This window comes from Pyrus communis, chromosome 14 (assembly GCF_041283825.1).
Source record: "Pyrus communis isolate YQ-2024b chromosome 14, ASM4128382v1, whole genome shotgun sequence".
Lineage (NCBI taxonomy): Eukaryota > Viridiplantae > Streptophyta > Magnoliopsida > Rosales > Rosaceae > Pyrus > Pyrus communis.
In genome coordinates, this window is record NC_142578.1 from 5,155,870 (window position 1) to 5,178,435 (window position 22,566).

The 22,566-nt window shown below is 37.3% G+C and overlaps 5 protein-coding genes and 2 non-coding genes across 7 annotated transcripts; 2 read left to right on the forward strand and 5 right to left on the reverse strand.

Annotated features, from left to right (window-relative positions):
- The first annotated feature begins 1,195 nt into the window (after positions 1-1,195).
- On the forward strand, positions 1,196-4,850 carry LOC137712769 (BTB/POZ and TAZ domain-containing protein 1). The gene is made up of 5 exons (XM_068451928.2): positions 1,196-1,502; positions 1,622-1,755; positions 1,880-2,183; positions 2,417-2,733; positions 4,343-4,850. The coding sequence occupies exons 1-5, from the start codon at positions 1,365-1,367 to the stop codon at positions 4,530-4,532; spliced, it is 1,083 nt and encodes a 360-aa protein (XP_068308029.1). The 5' UTR covers positions 1,196-1,364; the 3' UTR covers positions 4,533-4,850.
- A 4,023-nt stretch (positions 4,851-8,873) lies between these two features.
- On the reverse strand, positions 8,874-8,981 carry LOC137714014 (U6 spliceosomal RNA). Its single transcript, XR_011065357.2, has one exon. It is a non-coding gene; the product is annotated as a U6 spliceosomal RNA (small nuclear RNA).
- A 619-nt stretch (positions 8,982-9,600) lies between these two features.
- TRNAS-AGA (transfer RNA serine (anticodon AGA)) lies at positions 9,601-9,682 on the reverse strand. The gene has a single exon. It is a non-coding gene; the product is annotated as a tRNA-Ser (tRNA).
- Positions 9,683-9,719: 37 nt separating this feature from the next.
- Positions 9,720-11,372, forward strand: LOC137713117 (peptide methionine sulfoxide reductase). The gene is made up of 2 exons (XM_068452375.2): positions 9,720-10,207; positions 10,863-11,372. The coding sequence occupies exons 1-2, from the start codon at positions 9,875-9,877 to the stop codon at positions 11,115-11,117; spliced, it is 588 nt and encodes a 195-aa protein (XP_068308476.2). The 5' UTR covers positions 9,720-9,874; the 3' UTR covers positions 11,118-11,372.
- A 467-nt stretch (positions 11,373-11,839) lies between these two features.
- LOC137713116 (vignain-like) lies at positions 11,840-13,767 on the reverse strand. Its single transcript, XM_068452374.2, has 4 exons — positions 12,960-13,767; positions 12,602-12,837; positions 12,353-12,493; positions 11,840-12,284 (listed from the first exon to the last, which is right to left on the reverse strand). The coding sequence occupies exons 1-4, from the start codon at positions 13,402-13,404 to the stop codon at positions 12,018-12,020; spliced, it is 1,089 nt and encodes a 362-aa protein (XP_068308475.2). The 5' UTR covers positions 13,405-13,767; the 3' UTR covers positions 11,840-12,017.
- Positions 13,768-15,467: 1,700 nt separating this feature from the next.
- LOC137713450 (uncharacterized) lies at positions 15,468-16,912 on the reverse strand. Its single transcript, XM_068452745.2, has 2 exons — positions 16,680-16,912; positions 15,468-15,731 (listed from the first exon to the last, which is right to left on the reverse strand). Exons 1-2 carry the CDS (start codon positions 16,782-16,784, stop codon positions 15,642-15,644), a joined length of 195 nt encoding a protein of 64 aa, XP_068308846.1. The 5' UTR covers positions 16,785-16,912; the 3' UTR covers positions 15,468-15,641.
- Positions 16,913-17,462: 550 nt separating this feature from the next.
- LOC137712996 (autophagy-related protein 16) lies at positions 17,463-20,577 on the reverse strand. The gene is made up of 5 exons (XM_068452221.2): positions 20,239-20,577; positions 20,002-20,128; positions 19,527-19,708; positions 19,244-19,439; positions 17,463-18,642 (listed from the first exon to the last, which is right to left on the reverse strand). Coding segments are annotated over exons 1-5 (1,530 nt in total). The 5' UTR covers positions 20,241-20,577; the 3' UTR covers positions 17,463-17,619.
- Positions 20,578-22,566: the final 1,989 nt, after the last annotated feature.

The following is a 22,566-nucleotide window of genomic DNA, read 5'->3' on the forward strand; positions in this document are numbered from 1 at the left end:
GACATTGGTTTGTGATCGAGCCAGTTGAGGTGGCAAAAGGATTAGATAGAGTTGATACACGTCATACCGAGTCAAGCGCTTCGGGTGACGAAAGGCCGTTTATAATAAAGGAGATGGAGGCATATCATCTGCCCTCCCATTACCATGCCCTTTTCATTCATTTTTATATTGTACGATCATTATTAAATTACGTTAATATTTTATATTAATTTTTTTTATAAAGATATTAAGATATGTTGACGTGATTTAACTGTGACCGTATAAATAAAAAGAAATGAAAAAAACATGATAAAAGAAGGCAGATAAAAGAAGGGCAGACAATCTGCCTCTGATAATAAACGACCTCTGTAGGCTCTTTTATTTTTAAATTAACTTTGGCCCGGCTTTTCCACGCCTTTAGAATTTAAAGACCAAGTGGGTGTAAGCCTTCCACGTATTCTTGGATAATTACTAAATTAAAATAAAAAAAATTATCGAAAAGCTCAAAAAAAATGATAAATCTTTTTTAAAGATCCAAAAAAAATGATAAATATTTTTTTAAAAGTATAGTGAATAGTATTAGAAAAAGATATAAATGTGGTTTTTCGTTAAAAATGAACAATACTGTGAATGTTTTGTTAAAACTTTTATTAAAATATGGAAATGTTTCAAAGTTGGGAGGGTAAATATGGAAAAATAGTTATTTTTGCTTGCAAAATTATGGGATGTTTCCCACGCGCATGGCTTACTTGGGAAATTCAGTTAACCTATGTCATGACATAAAAGAGAGAATGTCAAAGTAAAAAGGTAAAGAAATCAACTGAAATAGTACAAAGGATTTTCTTTTTCCTTATTTTATTTGTTACTTTTTTGGACAAATTGATAGCGCAAGGCTTCCAAAACCCGTTCTCAATTTGGATTGTAGGCTGCAACTCGCCTATATTTATACGGTTGTGAATTCATTTTCGGGTCTTGTAAACTATTTAGATCATTAAAATTTGATATGATATAAACTTCACAATTAATTTTTCATTTTTTTTTTGTAAGAAAATCTGAGATCCTTTCCGTTAAAGGATCTGTATAAGCTCTGTTGGGAGAGTGCAAGTGCAGATATTAGAAAGCGCGTGGGGTGGAGGACAACCAAACATTAGTCACACGCTACGCTAGTATGTTTCTGATATTTAATAGTGAATTTTTTTTTTTTTAATGATGTACCAATTCCAGTCCGATCTTTCTTTCTCTATAAAGTCAGGCCCGTCCACCAAACCTCTTCATTCATCCTCTTACAGGCAAGTCACAAAACAACCGACTCACAAAAACCAGACTCTCTCCCTCTACTCATTACCACATCTCTCTCTCTCTCTCTCTCCCTCCCTCTCCCCCAAATGGAAGTTTCTCCGACCGCAACATCCGGCATCTCCGTCGACCTGTACGGTCTCTCCGACACCAAATCTCTTCCCGAACCCGATGTCGACATCCTCACCTGCGACGCCCTCCGCATCCCCGCGCACTCTAGCATCCTGGTACGTTATTTCACCAAACATGCGCCGCGCCGCCGCCTCTTCTCATTTTCGTAAAGCAGTTTTATTTATGTTTTCGGTAATTTCTGAATATTTATTTATTTATTTTCTTATTTCTGAAGGCCTCAGTGTCGCCGGTGCTGGAAAACGTAATCGACCGGCCACGTAAGCACCGGAGCTCCGAGCGGGTCATTCCGATTCTCGGCGTTCCCTACGACGCCGTATTGGCCTTCGTTCGCTTCCTCTACTCCTCCAGGTTCGTCTAAATCAACACGTTTTTCTATTACCTCAAATCATCAATCATCGCCGCCGTCCGTTTCATCTCAGCCGCCCGCTTAAATTACACCTGGCATATTTGAACTGACGAAAATGCCCTTCAGTTGCTCAGAGGAGAACATGGAGAAGTACGGAATCCATCTGTTGGCGCTGTCCCACGTGTACCTGGTTCCACAGCTGAAGCACCGGTGCACTAAGGAGCTCGGACAACGTTTGACCATCGAAAACGTGGTGGACGTCCTCCAACTGGCGAAGATGTGCGACGCAGCGGATCTCTACCTGAAGTGCTTGAAGTTGGTCGCTAATCACTTCAAGGTTGTTGAGACAACTGAAGGATGGAAATTCTTGCAAGATCACGACCCTTGGCTCGAACTCGACATCTTGCAATTCATCGACGAGATCGAATCGGTACGCTACTCTACATTCGTTTCGTTTCGTAGACGCTAAGAAAATGTACGACGAGTCAGAGTCACATGCACACCTGTTGGTCGTTGATACATGTAAAACAGACGTAACTATTGATTATTAATCACCTAATATAACGTTTGCATTGGAAAAGTTTATCATTTGTGATAATTCTTAATTATTTTTTAACCCAATTGATTATTGTATTAATCAAAGTTAACCCTGTGATTAAGCAGAGGAAGAAGAGGACAAGGAAGCATAGGGAGGAGCAGAGGTTGTATCTCCAGCTTAGTGAGGCAATGGAGTGCTTGGAGCACATATGCAAGGAAGGTTGCACAAGTGTTGGACCCTACGACATGGAGCCAGGTCACAAGAGGGGCCCATGCAGCAAGTTTTCCACGTGTCAAGGACTCCAGATGCTGTTCCAGCACTTCGCCACGTGTAAACGGAGGGTGAATGGAGGGTGCTTGCGTTGCAAGCGCATGTGGCAGCTTCTTAAGCTTCACTCTTCAATGTGCGACGAACCTGATTCTTGCAGAGTCCCTCTGTGCAGGTAAAAACATAAAACCCTTGATGAATTCTAATTGTAGTTTAATGAATAACCAAGAAAAAAGGAGTTGTTGGTAGGATTCCAAACGATTTTATCAGCTAGACTAATTGTATTTCTTTAATTTGCATGTTTTTTTAAGTACAAAATGTGGAATGTGACCTAAAATTAAACAAATTTTTTTTTAACAAATAATATTACCTACACTAAAGGTGAAGGAGTAGGCTAAGCCTCACAATGAATTAGCGTTTTTGACGAATCAAATATAAGATTTCTCACTTAACAGTGAAGAAAAATATCATTATACCACAGTAATAAACCAGTTAAAAACTCTCACTTTTAGTTATATTTAGCCTTTTCTGGTTTGGAATCTCATAAAATATAGGACAATGAAGAAATAGGCGAGTGCCTGAATCATTGAAACCTACTTCAACGATTGAGGCATCTTTGGAAGGGTGGTGGAGCCCAACTCATGCCAACCCATTCGCCTGGCTGCAATTTAATTTTGGTCCGCCGTAGGGTAGGGTAATATAAAGGAATAATATCCTGATATACTGTAAATATGAACTATTTTTTCATACGAAATAATCAAACGAATAAATTGTCGAGATTTAGAATCAGAAATCTTATGTTTGATGGACCATTTGGCATGAGAATATTTCTCCTTATAGAGATTTGTTTGCTGCTAGGACTCTAATATTTTAGGTATGTTTAGCTATTGTCAGAAAACGACAAAAGAGAGCTGCTGATATTTAATTAAATTTCAACCTTTCGTGAAAAGTTATTTGTGGTTGAGAATTTTCAGTGGTAGAAATATCATAACCATTTAGGTTTTGAAGCTGACCCCTTCATTCTAGTAAAAGGTTCATTGTGCATGAATCAAGTACTAGAGCGACAGCTTGTGCATGTCATGGTGTAACACGGATGAAGGAGACAGAAGCTGGCTAATAAAGTCAAATATCAATTATATAAATTAGATTCCATCCATATGCGACAAAGAAACTGAACATTTTTCACGACCCTTCCATCCTATCACTTTGGTCAATTTAGTTCATGAAAGATACAATGTGAAAGTACTTCATTCGCATATGTGAGTTACGCCAGTTTACAAGGGTACATATGCGAGTTATGTCAGCTTATTAGGATACTGTGCTGGTTTTTTTGCACATTAATTCAAATCTCTACTCATACAATTTAGAATACATGTTAGCTTAAATTTTAGCTATATAAGTTTATCTTACGTTGTTGATCCAAATCTTGATAAGGGATGGGTAAAGTGTCAAGTAGTCTACAGCTAACACTTCTTTTTTACATCGAGTCGCAATGATATGTTGACTTTGTTAACAAAAAAGTGTTGCATCGCAAACCTAATTCCTAACTCTTACAACTTGCAAATTTAAAAATATCTTTTGGACATGAATATTTACGACAAGATAAGGATTTGATATTATTCAAAATTTCCATCCTCCACATATATCATGGATGGTGGGTGGGGTTTAAAGCTCCTTCAATTGTCTTTTTCTTTTGCAGCAGCGTCCATTACGCTATCACGAATAACTATTAGCAACTAGTATTGATATTTATTGACACGGTGTTGTTTTCGGGAATGTGACAGGCAATTCAAGTTGAAAATGCAGCAAGAGAAAAAGAGAGACGAGGCCAGGTGGAAACTGCTTGTGAAGAAGGTGGTGTCGGCCAAAACCATATCTTCCCTGTCTCTGCCAAAGAGGAAGAGGGAGGAAGAATTAGGAGAAGCAAGAAGCACGACTCCTCCTCCTAATGGAATTAGAAGTTTCAGATTGTGATTGATTAGGTCTGTGGCAAATTAGTGACATGATGATTGGTTGTTTTTCCCCCACGAATGTCACAAAGAACTGTGTATGATCATGTCCAATGTATATTTAAGTGGAAGTTTTGGTTCTTCCAGATGGTACTTAACCCTAGTAGAAATTGGGGTTAACATTTAGTTAATATGTTTAGTTACCAATATTGGGGAAGTATTATCATGTCCAATTTGGTTTCATTAGTTATATGTACCTTAGTAATTTTTATTTCAGTATATTTTCATTTGTTTTGGTGACATTTATCTCATCTTTAATATTATGATAAATTTGTAATCTTAACATGCGTCTATCTTTCTCGTTATACCAGTGTTAGTAAAATATATGTTGTTTGTGGATTTCCTAACAATTTAAGCTTTTTAGGTATTTTGGTTGTCTATCATGATATCAAAAGCTCTGATTTCGTTATGATATGCATCTGTTTGCCTCCCCATGTGCATGATACAGCTTCACGTTAGAGCTTACTATAAGATTCTGCCATTTGTGTGAGTTTGCCACATCATTTTATCTATATTCTATTAAAGAAGAAATAGAATTATACATGTATTAGAAGATAAATTATATAATTATTTATATCAAAATTGAGTGGGAATAGAACTCTAAGGGAGTGGCGTAAGCCATTCACATTACGTGATGACAGTTTTCCTTAATAGGAGGAAATTGTCAATTGTTGGATATACATGGATTTGGTGCATGCTCGTTGTCTAATAGTGTTGAGAGTATCTATTTGAGATCAGGCAAAAATAAACTTTGCATGTGTTTATAAACAATTGGACTAATTTTTATATTATCAATTGATTTTATCTTTAAACATCAACTTCTTATACATGATATTACGAAATAAAAAGATCTTTGACAGTAATTGACTGTATAAAATGTCTCTCCCATCACAAATATATAAACAAGATAACTCATAATTATATAAAATTTGAAAATATAAAAGTCTTCAAAAGATTATATCTGTCTCTCTCATCACTAAATCTATAAACAAGATAACACATAATTATATAAAAATTGAAAATAAAAAAGTCTTCAAAATTAACAGGAAAAAAAAATTAATTTGAAAAGAAAATTGATTATTGTATTCTTCAATCTTCATTATATGAAAGTTTTAATTGTTATATCAGTTTGTGACTTCAAATATAATATCTAGCTTAGTAAAAAAAAATATTGAGCTTAGTATATGTACATTTTAGAGCAGGTGATTTATTTTCGAATTTGATGACATGTAAAGATGGTCACCGAATTTGATGAAGAAATTGAGGTTTCACTGTAAAATCAAGTGTAACATAGGAAATTACTTATAAACACATGCAAGATCCATTGTCTTCTAGATGTGGGATTAATACTCTTAACATGCCCCCTCATATGTGGTAAATTTTCAAGCCTAGCACGTGAACAACACTAATCCGATGACTAGAGGACGTGTGGTTGTAGTGCTTTACATACAGGATAACTTGCTCTTATACCATGAAAAATTTGTGATTTTATTATAAAACCAATTACAAAATAAGAAATTATGTATCATCACCTTCAAAACGTGCATTAACGTATTCTGATGTGGAACCCTCAACAACTCATTGCTATCCAATGGCAGGTGACAAAGAATTTAAAAGAAAAAAGAAATAAAAAAATTATTAAATAAAATGGACATTTGTAGCTGTTTTTCTTTATACTTTATGAATGTGTTAAAACAAAAAAACAAAAGTTTGAGAGTTTTAATTAGTTGAGAGGTCTTTATTTGACTAAATATTTTACTAATTTTTCACCCACCTTGAACACACATTTAGAAAAATATTGTATTGAGAAAAAATATTAATACACAGCTTGAAAACATCACGATTTTGATCATTTGCACGTTTAAATGCATACGTTACTTCTCGATTAATTTAAGGTTCTATCAATTACAAGTTAATTGAATACATAAATAATACAGAAAGAAAGGGACATGAGTTTTATAATCATTTAAACTGTGTATAACTAGTCCGATGAATATGATGATCCGTAAGTAGTGACATAATATGCTATGTTTACATGCTTCAAGGTTCAATTTTTCTTTTCTCGGTCAAAACCGAGTTTTGTATATATCTAAAGACGCAACCTAAGTTTTAAACTTTATAATGATTTAAACTGCGTACAACTCATTTGACGAATATAATAATTCGTGACATAACATGCCATGTTCACATGCTTCGTTGTCTTGGGAACCTTAGTGGTAAAATTGAAAAAAATCATGACGTAATAAACTAAAATAACCTTAATATTTGTGAATTACCGCTAAAGTAAATTTTAGGTAAATTTTGGTGAGACAATATTTTGCCCCAAGGTCCAAGTAAGTTGCATGTTGGTCAATTTTGTACTAGCAGTTCGGAGATATTTTTCAATGTGTCTGAAACCCAAAACGATACGCCATATGTTTTTTACGAATAAATAATTTTTTTTCTTTAAATTCTCGTCTACTTATATAAGACATATAAAATATGAGCAATTATTCTAGATACATTAAAAAAAATCTGTGTACGTAGAAGTCTCCAAAAATACTAGTTGGTCAATTAAAAACTGGTAGTTAGAAGTCTCCAAAAACAACCGCTACAATTTGTTGAAGTTATTGCAAAACGACAACGTTATAGTCCCTTTCATGGCTGCAAGATGCAAAATTGGACTCGAAGGCTAAGCAGACTGAAAAAAGTGGTGGCTAAGGAGAAGACAGCACTAACCCAACCAAGAATTTATCAAATTTGTAAGATCTTTCTAGACATTTAGTCCAATTTTGTGAGGATATATTTCTCAGTGTCTGTCTCATCTCTTGTCAAGATTCTTGTCTGTAATCGATGATATATCTTATTCAATAACAAGTGACGAGAAAGATATTATGCAAAGACATATTTCCAGTTGCAACTTCAAATTGTTAGAGAAGGAGCCTCATACAAGGAAACTGATTCTTCTAAGGTTTAGGAATTAATATTGTAACATAACTCTAATTGTATTACTGATTTGTAGAGATCCTTACTTGTACGCTAAGGATACACGCGTGTGTAAAAAGACTTTTGTTTTATGAATATAATTTCTACATGGTATCGACGAGTTTAGGTTGTAAACCCTAGCTACCCCCTTCTCTGACCTGAATTCTTTTTTTGCCGTCTCCTTCTTCCATGGCAGCGGCGTTCTCTTCCTCTTCCGCTCACTCTCTTCCTTCCGGACCTAATGTGGCTCACTTTTTCTGGTTGGGTATAAAAAATGTGGCTCACTTTTTCAAATTTACAGAGACCAATTTTCTCAATTAGACATGTCAGATGCGTGCAGCAATACTCATGCTTATTACTAGAAGCACAACAGACAGTTATTAACTATTGGGGAGAAATAGGAGAAGCAAAATACTTTTTTTATTGTATGGTAAAAGCGATGTTACTACTTTAGTTTATATTAGGGAGATTGGTTAATTTGAATTCAGAAAGTTGTGAGTTGAAGAAAAAGATCCCCTAATTATTAGAATAATCCACCACTTGCTTATGAGAAAATAGACAACTTAAAAATGCTTCAATGCTTCAATGCTTTAAAAAAAAAAAAAAAAAAAAACCTAACAAAAGTTTTGTAATCACATATTTAAAATTTTTCTGTCAAATGGTGTCGATAAATGTTTGTAGCCATTCCAAAAGGTGCCAAATAGGCCCCTAATTACTTGATTATTATTACCAACACATATTATGTTACTCTTGCCTTGTTAAGCATTTGCTTAAACACTTTCTAATTGGCATGTGGGTCAATAAAAATCATGTTTAGGAATGTTAATTTGATCTGGGAATGCAGGCCGAACAAATCCCATCATTGCTTCCGTCATCCATGTCTAAAATGGTGGTGACAAAAAAGTTGAGGTAAGCACTTATGCAACAAGGAATCTTCTCATGCTCTCTCCTTCCTCGTTGGAAATTTGATACTCTCAAATATTCAAAGGCCCTCTCAATACTTTAGTGATCAGAGTGTGACCCTAACACCATCATGACTTAGGGACCCTAATGTTGGAGAACTAGAAAAAGAGACTTGCGTAGTGGTATTGCTAATCTTCTTTATCGTTCTGATGTCAGAAAAATGGTAAAAGAACTTTAAATGAGTGATGGATAAAAACCTTAAATTTAGTAGGAAGATCTTGACCTCAAAAAGGTGTTCGGCATCATTTGGGGCTAATTTGATGTCCTCGTAAGAGGAAAAATTCAATGAATCTCCTCCGATCACATCGTCTTCTGCATATGGACATGGTTGGACACTGGAAATAGCCTCCTCTGTAGCTACTGGATTAGCGGGGCAAAAAACATTTTGGACCGTTTCTCAATTAATGTGTGTCATTCTTGTACATGTCATGCAAATCTTCTCTATATCATTCCAATTTTATCAAATCTCCTGGATGCGACAGACAAATCTTCTTGTTGGTACCACATATAAGCTTTCTAAAAAGCCGGGTCTGGTCGATGTGGGATTGTGTTTTGTTCTTCTTATTCGTTTTGGGCCCCCACACTCTCATCTTATTTAGTACTTGGGCCTTTCTTGGCGGATCCGTTTCTAAAGCTCATGGATCTTACTTTACCTGATAAAATGCATCGAAATGAGAAGCCCAAAAACAAATCCATTTCCAGATTCTTCTCCATTCAACCAAACAATAAGCCTATATACATACATATATATATATATATATATATATGTATTAGTATAACAATATATTTTACGCTAAGGGGAGAGGTATTCTGCTAAACTACACAATGAACAACCTAATTTGTGATATCGAATTCGTTAATTACGAGATTTGAACTTAAGAGTTCTTACTTACAAGTGAAAAAGAATATCATCAGACCATAATACTGAGTAACCTAAGCCAATATAATTGTTATATAAGAAAAACATCATCAAACAACCTTAGCTGCATGTTTACCAAAAAACCAACCACGTTAGTTGCTTCAAACTCGATTTTACTTACGGTGTTAAAAAATGACAACTTTTCTAGAAAAATTAATGAATAATTTGGAAATTGGAAGTGAAAAAACGTGGACGGCAGGATTCGAACCTGCGCGGGCAGAGCCCACATGATTTCTAGTCATGCCCGATAACCACTCCGGCACGTCCACCCATGTTTCGTTTTCTGTACTAATGTATTTTTATCTGAAGAAACAAGATACATGACATATAGTTTTGCGCTTTTAGCAAAGTGATTCTGAACGTGAAACCGACATGTCGTTGTAAGCCGTTGACTTCAGCAGCGCCGCATAACCACCACACTTCCCACAAATTCACAATAAGGAAATTAATCAGCGAGAACAATGGCCGCCGCTTCCGGTAACTATGCCGTCAACAACCCGGTTTTGGGCCCGGACTCGGACGCTCCGGACAATCAGTGTCACGAGTTCGCCCAATTCGGATCCGGGTGCTTCTGGGGAGCGGAGCTGAGGTTCCAGCGGGTGGTCGGGGTGGTGAAGACCGAGGTCGGGTACTCCCAGGGCCACGTGGACAATCCGAATTACAAATTGGTCTGCTCCGGAAGCACGAACCACTCGGAGGTGGTTCGGGTCCTATTTGACCCGGAAGTCTGCGCCTATACGGATCTTCTCTCTGTGTTTTGGGATCGTCATGATCCAACGACCCTCGATCGCCAGGTAATTTGGTTTTTGACTTTTATGGGCCGTTGATTTTGTGGCCAAATCATTGTTGTTTTTCCAGCGCCTCCTACTTTTTGACGCATGGAGTTGTACTTTTGTGCTTATCATTTTCTTTTCTTTTTTCTTTTTTCTTTTTTCTTTTTTCTTTTTGCTCTTTGGCCTTAAAAACAAGAGTAAAAGAACACTGGTGGCACAACCTTATTTATTATTTATTTTATTTTATGTTACTGCCATAATGTCTTAGCGATTGCTAAATTACAGCAAAGCTTGTGTTTTTTTCGGGGAAAAATTAGGTAATTGGGGGCAATAAAATTAGTTACGAACTTTTGATCGAAAATCGAACTGAAAGTACCTTGAGTGTAATTTAGTTGAAAAACATTAACCGTTACAACCCAAATACCGAGTTTGGTTTTTTTTTTTTCCCTTACAACCTGGTTCTGTTGGTAAAGAGTATACCTTGGTTTATATACATGTTATTGCTCGTTCGATACCTATTTTTTGTTTTTGATTAAAAGTTTATAACCAGTATTGTTTGTGTACGTTTCTCAAATAATTATGTAATCGAGATGGGCTCGAGTTGTTGCACTACATTTTGGGCTAACAATTGGTTCATGATTGTTATTTATTAAATAAATTTTGTGTTATGTATGAGGGAGGGGATGTTGGTACACAATACCGATCCGGAATCTACTACTACAATGAAAACCAGGCTCGTCTGGCCGAGGAATCAAAGGCAGCAAAGCAGGCGGAGTTGAAGGATACGGAGGTGGTGACAGAGATCCTCCCGGCGAAGAAGTTTTACAGGGCAGAGGAGTACCACCAGCAATATCTCGAAAAAGGAGGACGTAGAGGCAACAAACAATCTGCCGAAAAGGGTTGCACTGATCCCATCAGATGCTACGGTTGATAAGTTCTGCATGCATTTGATGCGATATGATTGAAAATCTTCCTGAGTCGTAGTCACCAACGATAACATATGATGCGTCAATATCTTGCGGATTTTAAATAAATGAGGTTCGAAGTGGAACCAGAAATGTAGTAATGAAACATTGTGGCATCGGTTGGGATTCAAGAGTTTAGGGTTTGATTTTTGTGTACTTATATCGCTTATGTATATTTAGCGTCATGTTTTTATTGTTGAGAATAGGTCTCACATTGATGAGATGAGGGATTTTATATGGGCATATAAGAGGTTGGACTACTTCTTATATTGCCAATTGGTTTTATGGTGGAATCCCAACTTTGTTCGTGGTATCAGAGCAGGTTGTCCCACGTGTGAAACCAAACGGCCACACGCACACCACATCATCCCGTTGTGTTGTCCACATGTTAAGCTTGAAAATTCTCCACAAGTGTGGAGGCGTGTTGCCGTTTGATTCCCCACACATGTGGGGGCATGTTTTCGTTGTGTTGTCCTAGTGGGCGTGTTACCGTTGTATTGTCCAAGTGTTAGGCTTGAAAATTCTCCACACGTGTGGGGCGTGTTGAGAATGAGTCTCACAATGGGAGGAGGGACCTTGCATGAGCTTATAAAAGGTTGAACTATTCCTATATTGTCAATTAATTTTATAATGAAACCCCAACTTTCTTCATTTATATATCGAAGCTTCTTTTGTATGAGTTTCCGGGTTTGAGGAGATTAAATCGACAATGTTATTTCTTTTTAGCAGACCAGTTACAGATCTTAGATAATGCATGGATAATTCAAACCTAGGAGGCATTATTTGGCCATGAGGTCATGAGGGATGCAACTTTTTTATAACAGAGGCAGCATCAGCAGAAGTTAAAGTTGAGGGTTGGATTTTGTTTAGAGTTCATCCTTAGGATTTGAGGTAGCTGCTGCTTTAGGGTTTGTCGAAGAGTTCTTGACGGGATACGAAGCCTCCATAGCTATTCCACAGATCCCCTCCTTAGCAGAGACGCCGCGCTGCATCCTTATGTAACCCTTCTCTCCCCACTCGGGTCCCCATGAGTTCTTGACTATCCAATACTTGGTTCCATCAAGTGTTGTTCCGTAGCCAACAACTGCCACTCCGTGATCAAGCTCTATGCCGCATTTCCCGTCAAATACCCCCTGAAAACCATAGACCAGCAGATTAAGATATGATCCCTCGACTTAGAAATTACTAATAGAAACTTTACCTCATCGTAGAATTGGAAATCGGAACCTCCAGCATCGATGGCGACAGCAATAGGTTGGTTTGCAGCTGCTTTGAGCAATGCATCCTCGTCATTAGCAGGCACACTCTCATGGCCATCAATGGACACAACCGGAGCGTTTTCCTGCATAAAAAGTATCGGTTATATCCTTAAAATTTCACTTTCATAAGCAAAGGGGCATCAGAAAAGGGATCAAAGATATATACCTGAAATGTATAAGAACAAAATTACCTTTGCCACATTACATGTTGAATCTGCTGCTCGGTAAGGGTAATTAATTTCGGTTGTCAGGCCTCCCTTTTGTTTGATGAACTCCATTGCCAGTTCCATTAGCCCTCCATTGCATCCTTGGTTTTGTTCCGTATCACAGTCGATGAGCTCTTGCTCAGACAACGAAACCAGCTCCTTTGTCTTAATTTGATTGATGCCCTCAACAGCTGCAACTGTCGAAAACGCCCAGCAACTTCCTGGATTATATCATCAAAACAAACGAATACAGTTAAAACAATCTATACAGATATCATTGTGTAGAAGAGAACGAAATAAAAAGGGAAAACTTGGTTATAACAGACAGCAAATTTTTGCTTACCGCATTGGCCTTGATCCTTAATGGGAGTGACAGCACCATTCCTACTCCAATCAACAGACGGTGGGACACTCTCAACATTTGCATACCAAAAGCCTCTGTCAGCGCGCTGCCCTCGGAGCATTCTATGGTGCTTAACCTTCGAACCAGCGTAAACACTCCTAAACTCATGGTTGGTCATGTCAGCAAACTTGTTGAGCTTCAGCTTGTAAGGCTTATCACCTTTGTTAGTGTTGTGAACATGCTTGACATTCTCTTTAAACACATTGAACCGCTTGTGCTTCTCGTCAAGGCTCCTGGAAACCGTGTGATGGCTCCTCCACCTCTCGTACAAGTCCCACAAGCTCTCCTCCGAGGCCAAGTCCTTCTCATGGTAATCAAAACTCTCAGAAACCCCAATCACCAAAGCAAGCGAGAGAGCAAGGGCAACCCAAACAAACTTAGTCATTTTTCTACCGGCTTGGGGTTCAAGTTGACACAGGATGAGAATACGAAGACCGCGACGCTGCCTTATATAGAGGATCAAAGAATGGATGACAAATTACAGGGATGGTGGTGATGAAATGGGAGAAGATAACAAGGATAATAAAGAGAGTCAGTTATGGGGTATCTTGTGGAGATGAACAACTTCTAATGATGGAGAGAAAATATGGGAGGTGATGATTGTGTGGGAAATGGGATTTGGTTTGTTTGTGGAAGCAATTAATGGATTGGATTAGTGGGTTTTGGGTTCATATTTTGGTATGGAACTTATAGAAAAGGAAGCAAGAAAGTAGGTATTGTTTAGCAGTTAGCAATGTGCTTTTGGATTAGGGTTTGTTTACATGCCCAACAATTTATACCATCACCATGTATGGAGAGAGAGAGGATCATGGTTTTGTCTAGCGACATCCAGTCTTTACTTTATTGGCGAAACAACTTTGTATAGAACTAGAATCTCTGGGAATAACTATTGGCACTGCAAAAAAATCTCATTATGAATTTATAGTTAAGAGAAACGTAAGAAATATTGCGCTTCGAATAGTGTATACTAATAATTTTGAACTATCAATAACAATTTTCTTTCAAAATTTTGACACACGCAAATGAGTTCCAGATCTTGAAAACCCAGAGAAAAACCTCGTACATGATGCTCTTGATTCCTTAAAGGCCGAAGCAATCAAAAGAATGTGAAACATCGCTTGTAGGACTTTACTTGACACTTGCGTAATGTGTTAGTGACTATTCACTTCTACATGTAGAGAAAGTGGGTGAGGCTTTTCTCATCAAGAAAAATGAGGGATGCCTTTTATCAATTTGCATCCCATTTTTGGAAACAAAACTCGCTTAGACAGATTACGTTTTACTGCAGTGGCAGAAAGTAATGATATTTATGCATTTTGGTGCAAGTTCGATATCCACTAATTTTCTTTTATCGTTTGTTAAAAAAAAAAAAAAAAATCATAAGAAACAATCTTCAATAATGTTCAGTGGACTAAAGAATTTCTCAAATTTTAATCGTCAAACGATGTGACATGTAACAACGTTTTAATGGTTTTTATCCTAATGTGATCCGCAACCATATTTTACAAATCTCATGATTAGTCCAATAATTCGACAAAAAACAAAAATATATAGATATAATCTTATTTTTAGCATGTTTACTAGAATAGTCATGAATCGAAAATGGAAATAAGGAATAAGATTAACTTGACTCCTAGTTGATCTAATTATTATTTGTTAAGTATGTGATTACAAATTTTAAGGTAGAATCCACACTTTTTCGATTCTTTCGGTAAACAAAAGAAGTTAAGAATTTAAATGATTTCAGCACCCAATTTTAATAAATGCAAAAAAAAAAAAAAAAAAAAAAAACCAAATATTAAAATAATTTCTATGCTCATTTCTTGCAAGTAAACGTGACATTTGTGTACTGTTCCGAATGAAAATCTAAAACTCAGGTAGCTTGAGTCGCAAGAGATAAAGTAGAATTATAAGTACATCTTCAATTTTAGTGCCTTTCGTAAACTAATAGGAAAACGAAAATATAAGTCGATTAAGTGGGAAAAGAAAAATCTTTGTGATGAACAATATTCCAAAAGCTGTTAGCAGCAGAAGCCAAAAGCTGTTGGCAGCAGAAGCCAAAAGCTGCTGGCTATATGATTCACTTCTATCAGTTACATGGAAACTGCACAATAGCTTGTTGATGACCTGCTTGGATAGGTCATGTCATCTATACATCACCACCAGAACGGCAACTCATCTTAAATCTAACCGCTCAAAATCCCGATGACATGACCGCACGATGAGTATGGCCCAAGAAGTTCATGCCGTTAGACATGTGAAGTGAATATGGGGTTCGCATGTTAACCAAGTCGGCAGAAGAGATGCAATATAAGTTGCTACAATCATTGATGACGATAATGCTTTGGCAAGTGACAGATTTATCCATGAAGGTATATATGAACAATGTTCAGATAATGCATTCCTGACTGCGCCACAAAGTGTAAATAAACAACGAAAAACACGACATGATTTTCAAAAGCTTATGTAAAGTCATCGATAAGACAGAACTTAGCTATTCTGTGAATGCCAAGTTAAATTATTCCAGAATTGTGATTGTGTTCAACAGAGCAATGCTCGGATAAAATTAGAAGTAGAGGAAACAACGGAATATGAAGGTACAAGAAGATAAATCTGAGTCGCTCATGCTTGAGTCTCCCTTTGTTTGGCTTGCTGCTGCAGCAGCTCTTCTCTAACCCTCTTAATCTCCATTTCCCTTTCGAGTCTTTCTTGCTGCCACATTAACGAGACCCCAATCAATATCATTCCAAACTTGGAAATGGTTAGCAGTATCAATAACAAAACATAATGGCTTATACACGGAGAAGGGTGACTAAAAAGGCACATTTATAAGCAGCCAATGCTAACTACCAACGACCACGACTTCAAATCAGATTCTGAACCGAGCTTCTTGCTATCCCTTAAACATGTAGTTCAGTACGAAAATACTAGTTCTTGGGTTTCACTAGTTTCTGATTTCTACCTAAATTATGGGAATGTAATATGGACCCGGTAGCTACCACAGGCAAACGAAAGAGAGGTAACACAACTAGAAATGAAAATACGCAACACATTAGGAAATCACAACACAACTGTTCAACATGGAAGAAGAACTCCAAATAGGAAATCCCATGGTAAGAAACGACTATAGCTTATGAAACAAGGTTTAATTCTACACAGCAGTGTGACTGATCACATAAATATAGCATAATAACAATGATTACGGGTGAAACGCCAAGTCGAATTACATCCCCAATTTCCAGTAACCAAGCATTGCATTTATGCTTCCATCGGATACGAATTGAGTATAACAACTACATTGCATTTATCACAAACGATCTCCAAATATGAAACCCCACGATACGAAACGAATATAACTTATGAAAGGTTGAATTCTACACAGGCGTGTCACTTTGATCGCACAAATGTAGCATCATAACAACAATCAAAGAGAATTTCCAAATTCAATTAAGTCCCCAATTCCCAGTAACCAAACATTGCATTCCCCGTAAACCTAACCCCCAAATTTCATGCCAATTTCCAAAAGATAAGATTTTTCAGGACCAATTGAACAATTCAATGAGAACCCATCTAAATTGTGAGCTTGTGGAGCTGAAATTCAATCGAAGTCTTGAACAAAAACAACCCAATACGACCAATCGAAAAGAGATTTGCTAGTACCTTTTCGTCCTGATGCAGGGCGATCCAGACGTGGACTTTATCCATGGACTGCCAGAACACGAAAGCTCCCAAAGTCATAGCGAAGTAGGTCGCGACCTTCACCATCTTCTTCGCCTTCTCCTTTTCTGTGTCCAAATCTACGTTTTAGGTTTCAGGTGAGCGAGAGAGAGAGAGACTAGAGACCCACTGACAATACTTCCGTTTCCGAAAACGGGTCGAATCCGAACCACAAAATTGCTTTACACAACTACGGACTAGAGAGAGAGCTTTTGTTGGACCTTGACATATGCTATTAGGCCCATTTTTCCCAAAACGACTTAGGGTGGAAAAGTACCCTTGGATCATAAAAGCACTTTTTGAAGAAGCACTTTTTATATACTTCTTTCATTTCATGAATCACTTTTAAGTATTAGCACTTGTGAACAAGTGCTTCCTACAATGCCTAAAGAACCCGAAGTAGATGCTTCTCTAGTAGGCACTAAAAAGTGCTTTTGCAATCCAAAGTGCTTTCAAAACGATTAAAAGCGTTTTTGATGAAAATGTTTTTAGAACCAATCCTTAGTAAAAATGCATGAAAATTATGAAAATAAGCTTCATTCCTACAAGAAACACATAATTGGTGTTTCTTGCAAAAAGCATTTTAAGTGATTTTGAAATCCAAAAATATTTTCTCCAAGAGTGCTTTTAGTTATTTTAAATTCACTTCCAAACGAGCCCAAAATGTAATGATAATTTGACATGCTTTAACAAGAAAACACAAGGAAACAACTATGGCTAAAACAATGAACAAAATTTAGTCAAGATATTTGGATGAGAAATAAAGACGAATGCAAGGATGCTACGATTCGAGATGAATCAATATTTACACCAAATCTAATCGAACGTGTGTACATTATGCGTGTCTTGTGCAAACATGAGTAAAAAGAATCGGCCAAATCTGTCACGTCCAAGTACAGATGATTCCGTTCTTGTCCGCAGAAGCCAGAGGTTTTCCATGCCCGCTCCATGAACAACACAGGACCGATGCAGTGTGTTCCTTCAGAGTGCTCACAATGTCAGCTTTCGATATTGACCAAATATACACAGAACCGTCAGCAGATCCAGCAGCAACGTAATTGTCATCTGGACTGATACAGGATCTACTCCAATTCGACGCTACTCTGTTTCCAGTGGCTCTTAACGTTCCACAGACTTCTAGAGACCGCATATCAAACAAATTATGGACATTGTCTCTCCCACTGGTCAGTATAACATTGCCATTTCGGGACAAAGATATGGATGTAACAGCATTTGAGTGTGCAGCTACTTCACTGAGGAGTTTTCCTTTCTCAATATCCCACAAACGAAGATTTCCATCAACATGGCCAGAACATATGGTCTGTCCATCCATGCTAAATGACAGAGCATTGCAGTTTTTTGGGAACATGATTGTATTGGTGCAGTAACCTTTCTGCAAATCCCAAACTTTTATGGTACGATCATAAGCTGCACTCACAACATGACGGCTTGAGAATTTGCTGACATCTACTGCACACACTTTATCCATGTGGCCAGTGAGAGTGTGTCGAACCCTCCCCAAGTTAACATCCCAGGCATACAATTTGTTAGAGCTGCTTGCTGCAATGATAGATCTATTATCATGAGTAATCGTGAGATCCAGAACAGAACCAATGCAACCATTAAGTGTACGAGTTAGTGACCCAGTATTTGTATCCCACATTTTGATGGACCCATCCTGTCCGCCAGTAATCAATTTCCCAGAATTGTACTCAAATAATATGGAAGCGCAGCCACCATCATGGGCAGGGATCCTATTCTTGCATGTGGAGGGAATGGTTGACTCCAAAAAGTACTCAGCACCTTCTTCACTTTGGCGGACAACACCATCTACTTGCTGCCTCGCAAGTTTTTCCAAACCGCTGGCCCTGAGCCGCTCAATCATATCTTCATAGAGTGCATTTGCCTAAATTAAATAAAGAAAACATGGGTTAAAACCTATACCCCGTATGTAAAACGGGTAGAAAATGTACAAAAGAAATATTTCTTTCAACAAATGAAGTAATACATAATCTTATAATATACTGGAGAACAAGGCAATGCTTGCAACCACTGAAATGAGATTTCAAATCTTATCTGGATATCCCATATACTTTCTCAATGTTTTAAGTTAAATAATATTTAAAGTGCAAGAAAGAAAACGGCAAAGCCCACGTGTGCACGTCAACAAAAATCCAAATTAATACATATATAGCATCGTTTCCATTTAGTCTTTTCTAGCATTTATTTTACACGTGAAAGTGGCAAAATTATATATATGTATGCAATTAAGCACAAATTGGCATAGTCACCAAATGTAAGAACGAACTTATAAATGAAAATCAACATATGTTGAGCGGTGGCCAAACATTCTGATTAGGATACAACCTACAGCAAGACAACATCAACAAGAGCCTTGAGACAGTACAGCTATGTCTCGCGTCATACCTTAAACCCACTAACATCTAGAACTATCGACTAAACTAAAAAAGTGAACCACAATTTGGGTTTGATTACATATAAAGTACCTCGTTAAGGCGTTCTGCATCCTTCATCTTCTCCAACATCCAGCGGTCAATTAACACCTTATTTTCAGCCTCAGCGTTCTTAGCTCTTATAGACATTTCTTCTAGCTGCGCTCTTATTTCCTTGTTCTCACTCACAACCAATTCCAAAGCTTTAATTTTCTCTTCCAAGTCAGCCACTAATTGAGAACATTCATCCCTGCAACATGTAATTGAAATCAGTCATACAGAACTTGAAATCTCAAAAACCATCTGCTTCTCCATTACTGGTAATGAAAAAGTGAACCTTTTTTCAGATAATTCCTTCTGAAGATCAGCCACTGCTGCTTCTTTCTCTTGAAGTGAAGCTTTTGAAGTTCTGGACTCCGCTACTTCCACCACGAGTTGCTCGGACAGCCGAGATTGAGCTTTGTAACACTGCTGAAGTTCCATTTCCAGATTCTCCGCTTTCTCCTTCCATTCTGAACCCTTAAAATGACAATCAAAGGTAACTCAATCTCCAAGTTCTAAACAATTCAAACGTAAAGGAAGCTACAACTATACTCCATCCAACTACACGAGAAACTGAGAAACTAAACGCCACAGCAAGTTAACCAAGCATCAAATTCTTCCCCCCAAAGATTAATCACATCAATCATTTCCATCAATCGAAAACCGAAAATTATTCTGCTTGAGAACTCGGGGATCAAATATTTCAAATTCAAACAAAATCCCCCAAACCAAAACCCTAAATCGCAGCTTGCTAGAAATTAAGAGACTACCTGATGAAGAATTGGCTTCGAAAGAGCGATGAAAGCTGGTGCATGAGCACCTTCTTCCACCAAATGCCGCCGCCGCAGAGCCTTCAGAGCGTGTTTTATTGCTTCCCTCGCAATCTCCTCCTGCGACCTGCATAAAGAAACTGACTTCAGCAAAAGCACAAACACCTCTGCATCCTACGATCGCCTCTGTTTGGCAGCCAAGAAAATTCATGATTCCCGAAACAACGCCGTACTTACATTGTGATCGAAATCGGGGATTGTACCGGAGATACTTCGACGGGGTTAGGGCTTCAATAAGGGGACGCAATCATGATCTTCTTCGACGGCGCAGGGGTAATTCCGGAATAATGGGGAAAATGGGGGCGGCGGTGGGTTTTTGACCTCAAAAAAACAGGGAATTCGAACCCCTTTGGAATCCGTCTCTTCGGAATCAGGCGTTCAGTGAAAACTGAGACGATGGAATTCGATTCCGACTGAGAGTCCGAAAACACCGGGGAGGGGCTGCGAAGAGATGAAGCCAGCGACGTAGAGTAGAAGTACGACGTACGAAAAGAGACTATCAAATAAAACGACATCGGATTTGGATTTGTTAAGAGGCTTGTTCGGTATTGTTGTGCTTTAAAAAAAAATTGATTATGCTATGATTTGAGAATAAGCAACTGTGAAATAAAGTAGTACAGTGTTTGGTAAACTTTTTTGTAAAAATGTTTTTGGAAAAAAAAAGTAGTATAATAGTGTTTAATAAACTTTTATGTAAAACAGTTGTAACCGTGTGAAATGAGCAAAAAATATATAATACTAGATATGTTATTAATTTAGTTTTCTTAATGAATAAAGATGAATCATTAAATATACTTTATTTTAAATATTTATAATTAAGAAATGTTAAAAATAATTTTTAATGCCTAAAAATTAATAACTCTCTCTCTCTCTTCATTCTTGTGTTTTCCCTTCTTTATCCCCTTCACGCTACAACAGCAACCAAGGCGCAGCTGTCGCGAACAACCCTCCATTTCCAAGGCGCTGCTCCATTTGCTCGTCTGTTATCACCTTCACGAACAACCTTCCATTCCCATTTCCAATCTCATCATTTTCTTCTGGGTTCTGCAAATTCTAGTGGATTATTTGCTATTGCTGCTGCCACTCCCCCATCATCCTTACCAATCAATTTGCTGAGTTGCTTTTCCTTCAACTCGCTCTTCCTCTTGGGCTAGTGGTCTGTGGATGCGAGGAGCGAAAAGGAAGAGAGAGAGCTTTGGTAAGGTTTCTCGAGACTCTGCAGGAACGCTTTTCTGGATAAACATAGAAGGTTGCGAGAGAGAGGTAGAAGAGGAGGGCACAACTGATGATAGAGAGAAAGAAGGTAGGATTGGAAAATTGAAAAGTTCATTTATTTTTTACTGTTCACTCATGTTTTAGCAAAATAAGCTGTTTTGTTGAAGCTGCTATTTCCAGCTTCTGTTTTTCAACTTTTTTTCACCCATAACTTTGAAAAAAAAAAAAAAAAACCAATTTAAAGTGTTTACCAAACATTTAAAATGCTTCAACTTTTTTTCACACCCACTTTTTTTTAAAGTTAAGCTAAGTCAAACCAGGGCTAAAGACTAATTAACAATGGTTTGCAAGGGAGCTAATTTTCACAAACACTCTCACATAGGGGTGGGCATAAAAACCGCAAAACTGAATCGAACCGTGACAAAAAAACCGTAAAAAACCACTTTGACCAAAAAAGTCAAAATCGGAAAAAAAATTGAACCGAACTGTTTCAAACGGTTCCGGTTCTGGTTTCGGTTTGGAAATATTAAGACCTGGAAGAATCGAACCGAACCGGTTTTAATATAAATTATTGTTTTATTATTATTTTTATATAAATAAAACATTTTTCCAAGAAGACCATGTGCATAAGCCCAATATTTTTCTTCACTTCTCTCCCCCTCTTTTGTTGTTTGCTCACTTTTCTCCCCCTATATTATTTTTCTCTATTCTTTTCCAGTATATTATGCATTATGTACATTTTAGTTTTAGTTTAAGATCTACACTTTGGTCTTAATATGAGTCTTTCTATCTTTTGATTTATATTTATATGCACACTTTCTATCTTCTGGTCACAAATCTAGTAGATCTAGTAGTGGAAACTCAAATTTACTTGAATTTGTGGTTGAAATATGAGTTTGGTATTAGAAGTAGAAAATTAGAAAAAACAAATATATAATCTTGGTTAGAATCGTAAACCGACATGAACTGAACTAGAACTGTCATGAATCGAACCGTACGATTTTAGTAATAAATTTAACCGGAACCACACCGAACCAAACCGTTGAAATTTTTCGATTCTGGTTTCATGTTGAGGGTGGAACCGGGCTGAACCAGACCATGCTCACCCCTACTCTGCGTTTGAGGAAGGATAATGCTAGGGACACTAAATTTTTTAATAAATTTTGTAAATTAAATTATGTGGATGTTAATGATTGGATTATTTCTTAAGTGTTGAATAACATGCGTATTTTATACTAGTGATAAATCTTTGGTTTAAAAATGCTCCCTTAACGCATCAAAATATGCAGT

Excerpts from the sequence above, each read along its gene's own strand:
- LOC137712996 (XM_068452221.2), bottom strand. Across the intron at positions 19,440-19,526 it reads AAGGAATTATCTGAAAAAAG|GGATGAATGTTCTCAATTAG; the intron begins GTTCACTTTTTC and ends TACATGTTGCAG. Across the intron at positions 18,643-19,243 it reads ATGCAGAACGCCTTAACGAG|GCAAATGCACTCTATGAAGA; the intron begins GTACTTTATATG and ends TATTTAATTTAG.
- LOC137713116 (XM_068452374.2), bottom strand. The coding sequence starts at position 13,404 with ATGACTAAGTTTGTTTGGGTTGCCCTTGCTCTCTCGCTTGCTTTGGTG. Across the intron at positions 12,838-12,959 it reads TAAGGATCAAGGCCAATGCG|GAAGTTGCTGGGCGTTTTCG; the intron begins GTAAGCAAAAAT and ends GATATAATCCAG. Across the intron at positions 12,285-12,352 it reads ATTTCCAATTCTACGATGAG|GGGGTATTTGACGGGAAATG; the intron begins GTAAAGTTTCTA and ends TATGGTTTTCAG.
- LOC137713450 (XM_068452745.2), bottom strand. The coding sequence starts at position 16,784 with ATGGTGAAGGTCGCGACCTACTTCGCTATGACTTTGGGAGCTTTCGTG. Across the intron at positions 15,732-16,679 it reads CCCTGCATCAGGACGAAAAG|CAAGAAAGACTCGAAAGGGA; the intron begins GTACTAGCAAAT and ends TTAATGTGGCAG.
- LOC137712769 (XM_068451928.2), top strand. The coding sequence starts at position 1,365 with ATGGAAGTTTCTCCGACCGCAACATCCGGCATCTCCGTCGACCTGTAC. Across the intron at positions 1,756-1,879 it reads CGCTTCCTCTACTCCTCCAG|TTGCTCAGAGGAGAACATGG; the intron begins GTTCGTCTAAAT and ends AATGCCCTTCAG. Across the intron at positions 2,184-2,416 it reads TCATCGACGAGATCGAATCG|AGGAAGAAGAGGACAAGGAA; the intron begins GTACGCTACTCT and ends GTGATTAAGCAG.
- LOC137713117 (XM_068452375.2), top strand. The coding sequence starts at position 9,875 with ATGGCCGCCGCTTCCGGTAACTATGCCGTCAACAACCCGGTTTTGGGC. Across the intron at positions 10,208-10,862 it reads CAACGACCCTCGATCGCCAG|GGAGGGGATGTTGGTACACA; the intron begins GTAATTTGGTTT and ends GTTATGTATGAG.